Source organism: Columba livia, chromosome 2, assembly GCF_036013475.1.
Source record: "Columba livia isolate bColLiv1 breed racing homer chromosome 2, bColLiv1.pat.W.v2, whole genome shotgun sequence".
Lineage (NCBI taxonomy): Eukaryota > Metazoa > Chordata > Aves > Columbiformes > Columbidae > Columba > Columba livia.
The window spans coordinates 112258524-112273238 of NC_088603.1; the positions used below are offsets into that span (position 1 = coordinate 112258524).

Genomic DNA, 14715 nt, shown 5'->3' on the forward strand with positions numbered 1-14715 from the left:
CAAAATCAAATTAATAGCCATCTGCAAATAGGTCTTTCCTGGATAGAAACTTCAAACTGCAAATTTAGAAAAATCCAGTCCATAGCAGAAGCCAGAAAGCATCCGAAAACCAAGGATTAGAAGTGGAGTGGTCCAGTAACCTTTACTTAGTCCAGTTATAACAGAGTTTATATGAATATAGTGACATAAACATGAAACACATGCAGGAGATCTGAGTAGTGTGTGTTGGACATGTCACAGGACCCTACTGCAGAAGTTCAAAGGAACGAGCAGTTATAATAAATGTGTGATACAACGCAGAACAAATCCCAAGCAATGCTACTATACTGTCAGTGTGTATCCTGAATTGGTAGCAAAGAGGATTTTAAACATATGGATGAGAAAGATGATTATGCATGCATATGTCAAAGGATATTCTTATTAACAATAAAGAGGAAAGCAGAGTGTTAAAAGCTGTGAAAACAAAAGAGAAATCTGTTATTGCACAGATCAAAATGTTACTGTACAGCTGTAGAGGATATTGAGCAGAATTAGCATATAAGCTATTTATGGCAGAAGCATTTTTGGTAAGAAGTTGTAATTGTTCGTCTTCACTTTCAATATTCTACTTTTCCCAGCCACATAGGACTAAGAATAGCATTGGTGAGCCTAGCCCTGTGAAGATGGGAGTTGTTTCAAATCTCTTGTGGCTCTTTCTTCTCCTACTTTGGATAACATATATTTATTCTAGACTGATTTCACTACAGATGAGAGCTGAACAGAGCCCTTTTTTGTCACAACCACTGAACAGTTTGCTTAGATATGCAAAGACTATTCTGCCCAGAGGTTCAAACACCTTTGCCTGCTAGGATAAGGAGGGAAAGGTAATCTTGACAGAGATAGAGCTGATCAGGCCTTGTAGAGCAAAACCAGAGTAAAATGAAGAGAGAGAGCTGGAAGAAGTGTCAAGGATGAAAGCAATTCAGTGCTGCGAAGGATGCGTGCCCAGTTATCTTCAGCTTCACAAAACATTCCTTATCCTGAGGTTCTGTGTGTCAAAACAGAAATTCCCCTCTTCCAGCCCTCCCCTTGGAAAGGAAAATAAAGACGCTTTTTACCAGGCACTGAAAGTGAACCTGATCCTCCTCATAATGTGAGTGTGGTCTGTACAAGTGATGGATCAAGCTAAGATGATTTGTCTTTAAAGGAGTTTCACTGCTTCCACCTAAAACTGCAGTCCCTTCTGTGCATAAATTTGAGGTGAGGACTGGGACGTCACTGGGGAACAGAGTGAATGAGTTATGGGACGTAATAGAGACATGTGTTGTTAGGAATGCATATGCCATTTTAATGCTGTTGTTAATTGCCTCCTCTAACATTTTTCAGTGCCCTAATGAGAACAGATCTGTTTGCTCTTAAATCATTACACTGAAATACGATATGATTTAAACTTTTAACTTCTAAGGGTGACCCTCTGTACCATGCAGCTGGTCCTGACCCCAGTGCTGTAGCACTGCTCTGCAGCACTTATGGGCAAACAAGTTTTGTTCAAGATACACCCTTATTTACTGTCTTCATTTTGTGCCTAAAAAGCAAAACTAGAGCTGTCATTCTTATAGCTCTGAATTTCTTAATCTCCTGTCTATTTTTTTTTTTTTTTGTGCATTCTTAATGTGAGCTTTCACATTTTTCAGGCATAGCAGTGGGGAAGTAGATCAAAACTGGAATATTAAAACGCACCCATTTGTCAAGATTCTTTGTTTTGTTTTATTCGCGTGTTAGGTGATGAGAGACACAATCCAAGTGTAAGATTATAAGTGTCAGGAGAGGATCTCCATTCTGAGGCCTTGCCTCCTGCTTTCTTGCAATACTGAAAGCAGATAAATTCCCTGATTAGGGGCCTTAAGGACAGAGGTGGGGAAAAGCCTCAGTCTTGTTGTCAGAATCCAGGCTCAAACAATATCCCAAAGGATGCTTCAGGACGCGGGGAGGTGGGCTCCCTTTCAGAATTGCCTCAGCTGAACTTCTGCCACAGCTTCCCTAAAGACCAGGTACTCCGTAAATGCAGAATTCGTGTAATTCCCATCCAAAGGAGCTTACTGCATGAAAAGTTGGACAAAGGACCAGGTGGAAAATATGGGTACAACACACAGAGCCAGCAACAGTGACATTGTGTGATGTGTCAGCTTGGGATCTCATCAATAGGGGAGGGGTTTAAGTATGGGGTAGGTTTTTATGAGGGAGGGCTTATCAAAATAGAAGCAGAGAGAAAGACTTGAATATGAAAAGGAGCTGTAAAGAAAAAGTAGCAGAGAAAGGCAGAAGAAGAATAAGACAAGTGAAACAAAGCATCTGTGAAGAGAGAGGGGAATGAACAGCCTGTTAGCACAAGTAGGAGTCTGTCCAGAATAAAAGCTATGAAAACCAGTGGAAACCAATTAGACTGATGAAGTCATCAACATCTGAAGGCCACAGCTGCTTGCTGTGCTTCTGCTGGCTCAGTTTCACCTCTAGGTCAGCACTTTGAATGTAGACCCAGTTAATGGTGACCAGAAATGCATATAAACCTGGTGGCTGCTCAAAAAGCTTTTGAAATGTGATATGAGAAAGATATTGGTGTTCACTGTTCTCATCTGTCTGAACAGTTGTTAATATTACAGAAACCTCACAAGTTGACAAGTTTGGCCTTTCCCTGAGAGGGCTGAGATGTAGAGAGGAGGCAGAAATCACTTTTTGACACTGCAGGTGGTCCCTCTGGCCAGATCCTGGATGCACTTGTTACATGGTCTGAACAGAGTTCTGCATCCATGCTGGCTTATGGATTAAAGAGACGAATATCATAACTTTCAACTAATGGGCACAGTGTCTTTTCAAATGGTACCAAAAAAAAAAATCTGTTCTTGATAATATTAAAATGAATTTTACAGAGTTGCACTGGGATGCAACTATATAGTTCCCACTAAGTCAGTGTCCTAAGGCAGGGTCCTAACGGTTACAGCTCTTTGAGAGAGAGATTTGTTTTAAAGGAAACTTTTACACTGGATGTCTTTGTTACTACAAATTAGTCTCATAGTCCTGAGTTACTCAGGGGTAAGTTCTCAAGTACTGTAAATTCAGTTTGCAGGGGGATTATAAAGTAGCTTCTAAAACCTGAGTTGAAACTCAGCATGGCAATTTTTAGTCTAGATGCCTCATTCTCTCCTGAAGCAGATTTTCATAGATTTTGAAATGCAGTATAGAATATTGATGTCTTTTATTAATTCAAGACTTCAAACAGTGTCTTTAAACAAAGACTTTAAATCCAGTTGACTGCACACCAAAGGTCTAGAAAGGATTGGATACTATGTGTCTGCAGCCACCATAGGACCAAACATCTCCAGTGGTTCTGAGGTCTGGTTCGCTTCATTAGTTAATTATGTTTAAGTGGCTGAGCGGGCTGTACCATTAAAAGGTGACAGCTGGACATGTACCTTAGCGGCTTTCTGTAACACCTTCTGTATACCAACAATGACACACAAAAAAAGGAAGGGGACAAAATGGAAACAATTTCCCAAAAATCACCTTGCACCAAAGGCTCCTCGGATCTGATGCTGTTCCAGCAAAGGGACTGAACAGTGTGGTGGTGATAGGTCCTATATAGTCCCAGGGCAGCTTTGGCATCCTTTGTGGCTTCAGGCCAGCTCTTTCTTACTTGACCTCAGACTGACTCTTAAGTGGTCCATGATTAATTTATTTAAGATTTAAGAACAAGAACTAGAAATTACACAGTTCTACTCCACAGATTTTTGCTTTGCCTCTAGCAAATTAATCAAATGAGAGTCTAATTTGTTTTAGATGAAATGAATTCCCTCTGTTCGCTGTGTTAATCCCCAGCTGAACAGCCTTTTTATAATTTCCACTCTCTTGAAGCATTGTACTATAACTTATTTAACTCTACAACTGTATTTATTAGAGGTGTTGCAGTAAAAAATTGTAACTGGAGGGCAAGCAGAATTTGGCATAGGTACTTGGTGGGGTGTGGATATTTGGATATTGCCAAAATATCTCAAAGGCTATAGCTAACCACTTGTTTTTAGTGGTTTGCTGTAAGCTCCACGTGACAATCCGTTGTAGCCTCCAAGGAGACTCTTGTGGTTACTCTTGTAAACCTGATGAAACGGGAAATCTCTGGTGGTCCTTCCCCTACATGGTTAAATACAATTGGTTGCTCACATGTGTTTCTGTTCTGCCCAAAGTTCACCTTTTTTATGGACCTTCCTTCTGCCAGAGCTCAGTAGAAGTCAGTGAAATAAGAAATTACATTTTAACCAGCTTTTCATGTTTCTTCATCTTTCTTATTCTAGATTTCCTCTCTTTTGGCACACAGCTGAGAGCTCAGTAGAGCAGTTCATAACTAAATTATACCTGTCTTTCCACAAGCACTAAAGAGTTAATTGCTCCAGCTGGGATGTAGTGGATTCTGCTTTATTATCTGCTTCAAGGATGAGTCTTCTCTTCATATTTTTCATCCAAGAAAATAAGCCTTGCCTATATGAAATAAGCCTTGCCTATATAGAAATGTATATGTATGTAACAGAAATATTGCATTAATTCCAGTCCTTTTTGTAAGTGAGAAGGGTCAGATTTAAACTGAAGAAAAATATTTCTAACTTACGGCTTTCATAATGTCAAACAAACTGCTCTTATGCCAGTTGTATCCCTGCTCAAGTGTATGGGCACCACTGATGTAAAAATACAAAATTTCCCTTTGTAATATCAGCCATGGTGCTCAAAACTCGTGAGTTTCTTCCACTCCAATTTCTGATGCTGCCTTTAAAAGTATAAGGCATAAAAACATGCTGGAGGTTTTCTTACTATTTGCTTTCCTACTTGGAGTGTATTTTCTTCTGTAATTCATCACAGATCAAATTTTCATCGTTTTCTCTAGAAAAGCTGTTTCCTTTTTGATGAAAACTTAAGTTGTCCTGTATTTTCATGATTCAAAGATATCACAAAGCTTTGAAATTTTTGTAAAATTTGTGACAAAACTTCATTCTTTTCAGCACTGGAAGGGGGAGCTGAGGGCCAAGTTTCTGTCGCCTCCGGTGAGCACAATACTGCCCAAAAAGCATGGGCGGAGCAGGCAGGGGCACATGGCATTGCCTTGGGACTTAAATTTATAGGCTTGTTTGTCAGCTGCACTTTTAATATTCCAAACACAGATTTCTTTTGAAGTAGGACTTTCAGCCCATCCTAATCTCTTTTTTTCTGAAGGACACAGTTCTGTTCATTTCTGAGCATTTAGTTTATATCTTGTTTTATTCATTTTTTTCTTCCCATCTTTATTTTCCTTAAACTTGTAACATTACCATTAATATTGTAAAATATTTGCACATGATTGGAGAAAAGTGCCTAGTGGCAATTGTGACTGAAAGACGGCCGAACTTAGTATGTTAAATAATTTTAATAGATCTCCCCTGGAATACTTTGCTGCCTGTTGATATATTGGCTCACAGTGATTTAAAAAAAGTTTGATCTGATGTTTTAGATTTTAGTGAACATGGAGCCAGGTCATCTGTTGACAAAAGTGCCCTTGCTTGTCTCCACTTCCTTTTTTGAATGCCACAAGCACTCTTCAAAATTAGGAGGTTAATGAATAGTTACAAAGTATTCACAAAATCACAGAATGTCAGGGATTGGAAGGGACCTCGGAAGATCATCCAGTCCAATCCCCCCGCCAGAGCAGGAACACCTAGATGTGGTTACACAGGAAGGCGTCCAGGCGGGTTTTGAATGTCTCCAGAGTAGGATACTCCACAACCTCCCTGAGCAGCCTGTTCCAGTGCTCTGTCACCCTCACTGAGAAGTTTCTTCTCATATTTAAGTGGAACCTCCTGTGTTCCAGTTTGTACCCATTACCCCTTGTCTTATCATTGGTTGTCACTGAGAAGAGCCTGGCTTCATCCTCGTGACACTCACCCTTTACATATTTATAAACATTCATGAGGTCACCCCTCAGTCTCCTCTTCTCTGAGCTAAAGAGACCCAGCTCCCTCAGCCTTTCCTCATAAGGGAGATGATCCACTCCCTTAATCATCTTTGTGGCTCTAAAAAAAGAGCTTAAAATAAAAGCTTAAAAAATCATCCCTAGCAAGCACAGCATGCACTGTTGCAAATATTAAAAAGGATATATATATTTTAAAAGTATACAAGTGTGTATATAAATATATAAATTTTATATATATGTATATAAAACATATGTATGTATATATATATATATATTTATATATATATATATAAAAGTCAAAAGAAACAGAAACATGACTATAAATACATGGCCAGAGGGCAATGCCATTGGGCTAAGTGTGAAAAAACAAACAACTTGAGAAGAGGCTGGGAGCCCAGGAAGAAGGTCTTGGAGATGTGGCGTAGGATGAACCTGCAAGATTTAAGCATGACCATGCTGCATACATCACATATGGATCAGATAAGCCAGGTTACAGCTCCTGAGAAACAAAGGAGGCGATTGTGTTACACCCCGATAGCAGGAGAGGGCAGGAAGCAGAGGGCTCTGGAGCTGATATCTCTTCTTGTGCAGCATTTTATCTTTTGTGCAAGAAGGGAAGATTTTTCCTGAGTAGCGCACTGCTGGGATGAGCAGCTCAGTTGTTGATTGTTTATGGTTCATCAGTATTTGCCATGTTTTGGCGGGTGACCTTGTCTTCAGATAACATTTGGTACAATTGTGAGGATTTATTTGTATTTTTTTTTTAAATTATTCTTTCAGCCTTCAAAATTAGCATGTTCTTGTTCTGCCTAATGAGCGTCCACTGGTTCCTCCATTTTTTAAAGTGCACTTCTGAATTTTGGGTCTAGCTTAAGATATGGACAGGAGTGCCTCTGGCTGTTTGCAAAATATATGTTACCCAGGGAAGAATTTGAGTTTTGAGCTGTTTTATCAAAAGTGCTGTGAGAGTAAAGAGTGACATTCTGAAAAATTATGCATTTCATGGACTCCTTTGCTTCTTCAAGGTGACTTCTCCCTCAGACTTCCATGTGTGGCACCTTGCAGGTTGGAAGGAGCAGGTCACGTTTGTTGCTAGATGTAAACTCAAATAATTTAGACTTTGTTGAGCCTGGATGAGGACCATATCTTTACTTCACTTTTGAAATGAAGGCTTTGTTGTGGCCTGAGATTGGTGCAGCACCAGTGAGCCCAGTCTTATGACACAGAGCAGCCTGTTCACACACGGTAAGTCTGTGGACAACAAATGTCTAACTGAGCACAGGCTTCACTCCATCAGATCTGTTTGTCTGCTTTAAGCATGCTTTTCCACCACTGCCCATTCAGTGTTCCCTTCTGGTAAACCCCTTGATTGGCTTTTGAGCTTGTTTCCTTCTCCCCTCATGCCACTGAAAGGTCTGGATTGAGAGGATGCAAGTGAGCGAGCTTCCTCAGCATCCCGTGCTGGAAGGGTGGCACAAGCAGCCACTGAAGTTCCCTGAGGTGCTGAGTCTGCCTCCCACCACTGCAATGCAAATGAAAGCCTGAGAGTACACAGGTTTTGGGGACGAGTGATTGCCATCAGTCCCTGGCAGTGTTTATCACAGCATGGAGGCAGGCTTACCCTTCCGCTTCTTCTTGGAAACACGGCAAAGGCAACATGATTCCCCAGCACAGTGGTGGCTGCGCACCACCAGCTGCCACTTGGGAAGCCGTATCCAAGGTCCTCTTTAAAGAGAGCCCTGTGGGGGCTTCCCCCTATGTGAAATGGTGCTTGTGGGAGGGGAACCAGGTCTCCTCTGGGGAAGCAGGAGATGGGCAGCCTGGGCTGTGCTGCCTTCATGGCCCCAAGCCTGACAGTGTTCAAGAAGAGACTGGACAATGCCCTCAGACACATGGTGTGAACTGTGGGATTGTCCTATGCAGGGTCAGGAGTTGGACTCTATGATCCTCATGGGTCCCTTCCAACTCAGGACATTCTATGATTCTGTGATTCCCTGGTGTGGAGGCTGGTGCTGTTGGAGAGGCAGGGCTCTCGCCTTCCCTGACTCAGCAGAAAGAGGAGTTATGTTGGTAGAAAGAGGCTGAACACACAAAAAAAACCATATCCTTTTCTAAAAAAAAAAAAAATCAAAAAAGTCGTGTATGTGTGTGTTTCTTCTGCTGATGCCAGCCTTTTCCTTTGCTGCTGGAAGGAAGTGGAGAGAAATTAGGCTTCCGACAAAATACATTTGTGCATATTAGCATTTTACTCCTTGCTACGTGGTGAAGTTGAGAACAAAAGGACTTAAATGGCTTTTATTTTTCTCATCTGTTTGAGATCCTCAGTTCCGTTTCTCACTCTTTAATCGGTTCTTGCCTCTTCAGGCCTAGCTAGGCCTGTGGGAGGTGGTGGGTGGACAGCCATCCCCTCTGACTCCTCTCGTTACTTGGCATAGCTACACATAGCACTTTGTGCAAAGAACCCAGCTGATGCGTGTATAACCTGAGCCTGACCACCCACACAGTGCAGGCAGAGGGTTGGAGTGAGTGCCATGGTCTGGGTGAGCCTGCCCAAGCAGCACAATGGTGATGATCATGGGCATCATTGTGATGAGGGACATGTCTGCTCCGTTCTATACTTTGGTGGCCAAGCAAGCCCCAAGACAGCTGCCAGGTGATAGAGTAGTCTGTATTTCTTCTGGTGATACTCGTCTTGGGGAAAGGCTCTGAACCGCTTTTTCTACCCAGGGACAGAGGTGGGATATGAGCAATGGAGAGGAAGAATCAGTAACATGCCTTACAAACTCATTCAACTTTCAAGTACATTAATTTAAGAACAAGCACCTATAAAAACTTCTCGTATTTTTCCAGTGGTAGTAGTAATATGTTCCTCTGTCTTTCTTTCTCCAGACGATTTTGCAGAGGAGGAGGAGGTGCAGTCCTTTGGCTACAAGAGGTTTGGTAAGTGGCAGCAGGTCTTTCAGCTTGCTATTGCATAGTGCTTTGGGTAAGTCAAACATTTGCTATGAAATTCTCTCTTGCCGGCAGCTTCAAAACATACAGGTACAGTCCCTTTATCCACTTTAGTCTAATATCTGCCCAGAGAAAGGTGTGATTTTTAGACTTGGTTTATTTTCTTGGCAAATTTAATGCTTCAGAAAGAGCCACAATCAGAAACAAGAAGTAGTTGATTTCATTACTTGGTCATTTTCTTTATTAAAATGAAGCCTCAACAGAAATGAATGTGCTGACTGTTAAAAAGGGTCCACGCCTCTTACACGTCCTTTACCCAGCTGGGCTTTCCTTTGGCCCACAGACCAATGTGCAGTGAGGTTTATAGGTACTCCCAAGAGTGGTGGCATGGGACGTCCTGCAGACTCACAGAAGTTGTACTGACAGCTGAGCCAGGACATATGTCATACACTCCCCTCAAAAAGAAAAATTAATACAAGGTTGGTCACTTTCTTGCCATTTTTTTCAACTTTCTTTCCCTTTTTGATGTTTGTTCACTGAAAATGCCCTTTTCATGGGCAGAAGACACTGCCACACATGGCACTGCATGGAGCGCAGCAGCTTTCAGGCTCTTTTCAAGGCCCTTGTGCTCTCTTTCCCTCGGGGAAGAGTTTCAGCCTCTGCAGCTGATGGCTTTGGGGCAGGCTGACTGCTGTCCCTCCAGCCATGAGGAGGTGACATGGTGGCCTCAGAGCTCCCACAGCACTGACTCTGTCTTGGTGTAGCCAAACAGGTTCATCATCCAAGCCACTAGCTGCCTTTACAACTGTAAGCGATCGGGATAAAAGTTCACCTTGTTTTTTCTCTCCTGGGAAAGTGGCTGAAACAAGAGTCACCTTCAACAACCCCGCTTGGCAAACAGATAGGAAAGTCAGGCTGAAAATAAAAAATAAGTCAACAATTCCATCCATCCCAAAAGGAGGAGGGGGAGCAGCGTAAGAAGATGCAGCGTCCGGGAGGTGGGGATCACATTCGCATGACCTCTTCTACCCCCTGAACTACTCCACCGCTCCCTGCTGTTGCGCTTTATTTTGGATAGGTCAGCCAGCCACAGAGCCAGCATCTGTGGCTTGGAAAGTCCTGCCACAAGGCTGCACATAGGGTTTTTTCCTACTCCTTTTTTTTTTTTTTTCCCCTTTTCTGGATTAGGCCCTGGAATAGCAAAAAAAGAAAAAAAAATCTTGAGAAATGGGAAGAAATGCTAGCTCTTCATTTCTGTCACCTCCAGCTGAATAAAAAATATTAAGATTTATTAACACCTATAGAATAGCTTCCCTCTGTGTTGTCCCCTACCTAGCTATCTCTGGTCAGTATGCTCTTGCAGTGAACTGCAAAAAGTTTTAGCAAGGAGTTGGTACCCCACTGTTGCTACTATCCCAATAGTAAGTGCACTGTTGTCACACAATGGGATTTTTGCATGTTAACTTGCTTTAATTTCTCTCCTTCTCTTGGGTAATGTGGTGTTACCAATGTGAGTCATGTCTCCCCTTAAAAATGCAAGTTTTATCTGAGGTTTTTCAGAAATGCTTGTGCTCTTGTACTTCATGGGGTGGTGAGAAGGGAGGAGAGGGCCAGCAGTTTGATGGTGGCAGGAGGAGGAAATTTCACCACAAAATGAGGAGGCAGTGTAGTTCTGCCCTTAGGCAACAACCATAACCCCCATGCTCCTTCATGAAAACAACATCACTGTGGTGAGGGAGGTGTCCCAGATGTCTGTAATACTTGAGAGTTAAACTCCAAATCATTCCAAACCCTTCCTTCCTTTGCAAGAGCCTCATCAAAAGGGGGAATGGGACCATGAAGCCATAGCAATGGCACTGGTGAGAGTTGTGGAATTCAGTAGTGTCTTGATCCCAGAAGCCTTCTTTGTCTGCACCACTTTTAAGCCCGAACTTCCTCGCATACCCCTCTCCTCATCCTTAGGGCAGCACAAGGAGGAGCTGACCTGACCTGGTTTCCATATGTTCCTTCACCAGCGCCCGTGCTGTTTGTGGCTTTTGTGGCCCCCTGAAGGGGTTATTTCCCCTTCTTCAGAAAACCCAACTTGGTGTGTTCCTGTTTCCACAGTTCTCGCTGCATTTCCAGGCAACCTCTGAGCAACCTCTGGAGGGAGTGGGAGCCACGTGCCTTCAGCAGCACTGGCTACTTCACCTGGCAGCAGGCTCCTCCATTCAGGAAGGTGACATACACGTCTTTGCAAAACCACAAATTCACTGGCCAGCGAGGCTGGCATTTCCAGTGAAGAACCAGAGATTGCTCTTGGGGCTGAAGTGCAGCTGAGTATTTCAAGCTCCTGCCTGACCGGTAGGAAATGTTATGCCTGGTGGTCCCTCTTTGCCCTGTGTCCTCACTGGTGAGAGAAGGCAATATGGGGGAAACCCAAGGTGAGAACCAAGTTTTGTTATACAAAGCCTTGATGAAAGGTCATTTTGAAAGGACTCTTGTCCTGTCTGCTGGCTGGCGCTATGGAACTCCCAGCACTGTTCATGTACAGCCTGCTGGAGTGGGCAACGATAACAGCAGCAGTGGGTTTTTTGTTTCAGGAGCCATGGTGTAAGAGCAGTTGTGTTAATATATTGCGCCCAGAACAGTCCCTGTATGCCCTGTTGAGATGAGACATGGTAGGAGGACCATGACTCAAGTGCCTTCGGCTCCATGGTTTGGAAATGGGAGTCTCTGTTTGGAGTAAAACGTGCTAAAGTACGACTGGTTTGTAAAAAACATGGCTTATGGTGAGTCACTGCTGGCAGCTGGGAACATGTGTTGGTCAGCACTTGGCAGGCAAAGCCTTGACCAAACTGCTTTCCTAGAGTTCAGCTGAAGAGTTTATTATTAGTTTCCTTGTTGCTGGAGCCTGTAGTTTGGTTCAAGGAAGGAAGAGATCTGCAGAGGGAGGGAAGGAGTCTTTCTCCAACAATTCTCATTTTGGGGAAGAAGCTTTTGAAAAGAGGACTGAATACGTGCTTTCCTACACCACTTCCCCTTTTTCGGAATCTTTCTGTCTCTCCTCCTCAGATAAGCTGATTTCAGAGAATGTATCATGCTACTTTATTTTTTAGTCAGCAGAAAATTAACTGGTCATATTAAGCCAAACACACTAAGCATATCACACTAACATATTAAATAACAATGAATACAGATGCAGAGAACTCCAAGATGCTAGCAAAAATACACACCAGCATTTTTTCTCTTTTGAGCTTGGGACAAATTTGCTGCAGGGGATCAGGAAGGCTGAGGAAAAAGTTCGTTCCAGCTGACTGATGCTGTTTACTTCATCTCAGTGGATGCTACAGATGTGCAGAGCCGCTGCCAGAGTTGGGATGCTCAGCTGCAATGCCTCCAGATCGCTGCAGTGAGAAAGCATGTGAGGAAGCGTGTTTCTTATCACCATTACTTCATGATTAGTCACTGCTCAGGCTGCTTTGAAGTTATCTGCTCCAGATAACAAGCTGTGCCTCTCCACTGGTTTTCCTCTACTGGATTGCCACTGATGTTAACTCTTTCGTCAATCAGTGTCATTGGTCTGCGCTACTGCACATACACCCCACTTTGGGAAAGAATGAATGAGAAAAAAGCAAAACTTGCTTTTCAATATTACACAGTTTTGGGATGCTAAATTCCAGCCTTGAGAGCTCAGACTGGTTTCTAGGTGGTAGATAGCAGAATGAGATCTCTTCATCACAGGGTTTTGACTCTCAGATCTGGGCTCCAGGTGTAGCTGCAGGTAAAGGAACTGAAGGGAACTAATGGACTCTGAGGTGGCAGTTCTGGTCTTTCTAGCTTGTGGCACTCCTGGGTAATACATATAGAGAGCATGGTGAAATTTGTTTCTTTATGTTAATGTTCTAGAACTTAAAACCTGCACTTTACTGAATAGTGTGTTTAATGTAGGAATTTCAGTGTGAAGTTATTCATTGCGTAGTTTGAAGCTATGGCACAATATGGAACAGCTGAAAGGAAAGGGGATGGTCGTTGAATGGTTGCCAAGCACATTTGTGTTGTTTTAGAAAATAGGCTTCCAAGAAATGAGCTGAAAGCCCTGCTGATGAAGAGAAACCTCCCAAGGAATCAAAAGATAGGGCCAGTACACTACAGATAAGTAGGAGACTAAACAGCTTGTATAGGATAATTACCCTTTGCCCTTGGCAGACACAGCCAGAATTCGAGGCTGTAAGCCTGTCCTCTGTAGTACAACCTGTCTCGGTCACCCCCCTGCTCTAGATCATGAGTCAGGATCCTCCCCACCTTCACCTTCCCACTGCCACGGAGCTGAGCCATCAATAGGGTATGGTCCCTCATGTCCCCAGGTATCTCCAGTGCGCACCAAGGCAGTGGTTCTCTGGCCTTCCCCACACCATGTAGGTCAACAACTGACAGGAGGGGGAGAGATGAAAGTTACTTTGGGGACCTCTCAAGTAAGGTAGGTACTTTATTAGGTCTCTTCCATAGGGTATGCAAGAGATGCCTAGGTCAGGATGTCACTTCTGTGCGCTTGTGAACAACCTAGCTCCTGAGCATCATTCCAGGTGTAAGGATTACACCTAGGTGTTTCTGGGCCAAAAACAGACAAATCATCCTGCCGTGCAGCAATGAAATCTGCTATACTAAAAGGAGGTGGGGGAAAAAAAGTACTGGTTTCAAAACATATTTGGAAAATATGATTTTTTTTCCCCTGATGAGTGTTTTGGTAGCAGTTGAACTTGATACATTTAATAACTGTTTTCTCACTATATATAATTTGTAGTATTTTATACAGTGACAAGCTATATGTTTTGTCTTCACCTTTGATAGGCTGCAACTGGGAAGTTTTAGGAGTGTAACAGTTGATAAAAGCTTTATGAATGGTTTACAGTGAAAAATGAAAACTCTGAGATATAAAAGGGTTTAAAAAAATACATTCTTTTTCTGCCCATAAATAACAATTCAAACACGATCATGGTAAGCTCTTCTTAAAACCCATGGCCTGGCATTTTGTGATAGTTTATGAATAGTGTTTATTGATTAACACTGCAAAGATAGAATAATTTTAGTCCTCATCTCTGGATAAATCCAGGCCATTATTCACATCTATAATAACACACACACAAAAAATGTCTGGCATCAGTCTGGTGTTGTGCTATATCCACACAAACCTTAAGCTCTTAATAAGAAAAATAGAAAAAAATTCTAAGCTTTAGAAATTTGTGAACTTTTCTTTATGGTCTGTAAATGACCAGTGAGGGATTTCAGATGCCACATGCCACATCCCTCCCTGGGCATTCTTTCACATGTATGCCTGCAGCATGTAATTGTACAGCTCAATAAAAAGTCACAAGGTCACCAATACTCACAAAGCCAGAGGAGAGTCAGGCACATTGCTTCCAGTTCACTGGCCTGGCTGTATTTATCAGATGAGGATATTGTCTGCTGGCATCCTGGGGTAATTAAATCCACACTGAATGGCGGTGCCTGTGTGGCTGTTCATTTTAAGCTGAGAAATTTCATCTGGAGTGACTCTTTAATTGCAGTGGTCAGTAAGGTGGAAGGGGGCCGAGCCAGTCCCCTCCTGAGGTGAGCCCTGAGCAGTGGAGATTGCCCAGCACCCTCGGGGTTTGTGTTGGGGCTTCAGTCCCATATGTCAGGGGCTGCATGTGGAGGCACTGCCTATGTAAGGGTTTATCTTTGTTATCTTTTATTTTCCAGTACATATTCAGAGTACTGAGGCAATTGGCAGGGAACTGAAGTCTTAATAAATAAATAAACACTGACATGCGTGCAGT

General features: G+C 42.8%; 1 protein-coding gene across 2 annotated transcripts in view; it reads left to right on the plus strand.

Annotated features, from left to right (window-relative positions):
- Window positions 1-14715, plus strand: part of COLEC12 (collectin subfamily member 12) — a 103068-nt gene that overhangs the window by 3800 nt on the left and 84553 nt on the right. Inside the window, exon 2 of one of the 2 annotated variants that reach the window (XM_065053278.1) lies at window positions 8855-8905. In XM_065053278.1, coding sequence (XP_064909350.1) covers window positions 8855-8905 — 51 coding nt within the window. Of the gene's footprint in view, window positions 1-8854; window positions 8906-12158; window positions 12321-14715 lie in introns of those variants that run through there. The other variant, XM_065053277.1, reaches the window with a different exon arrangement.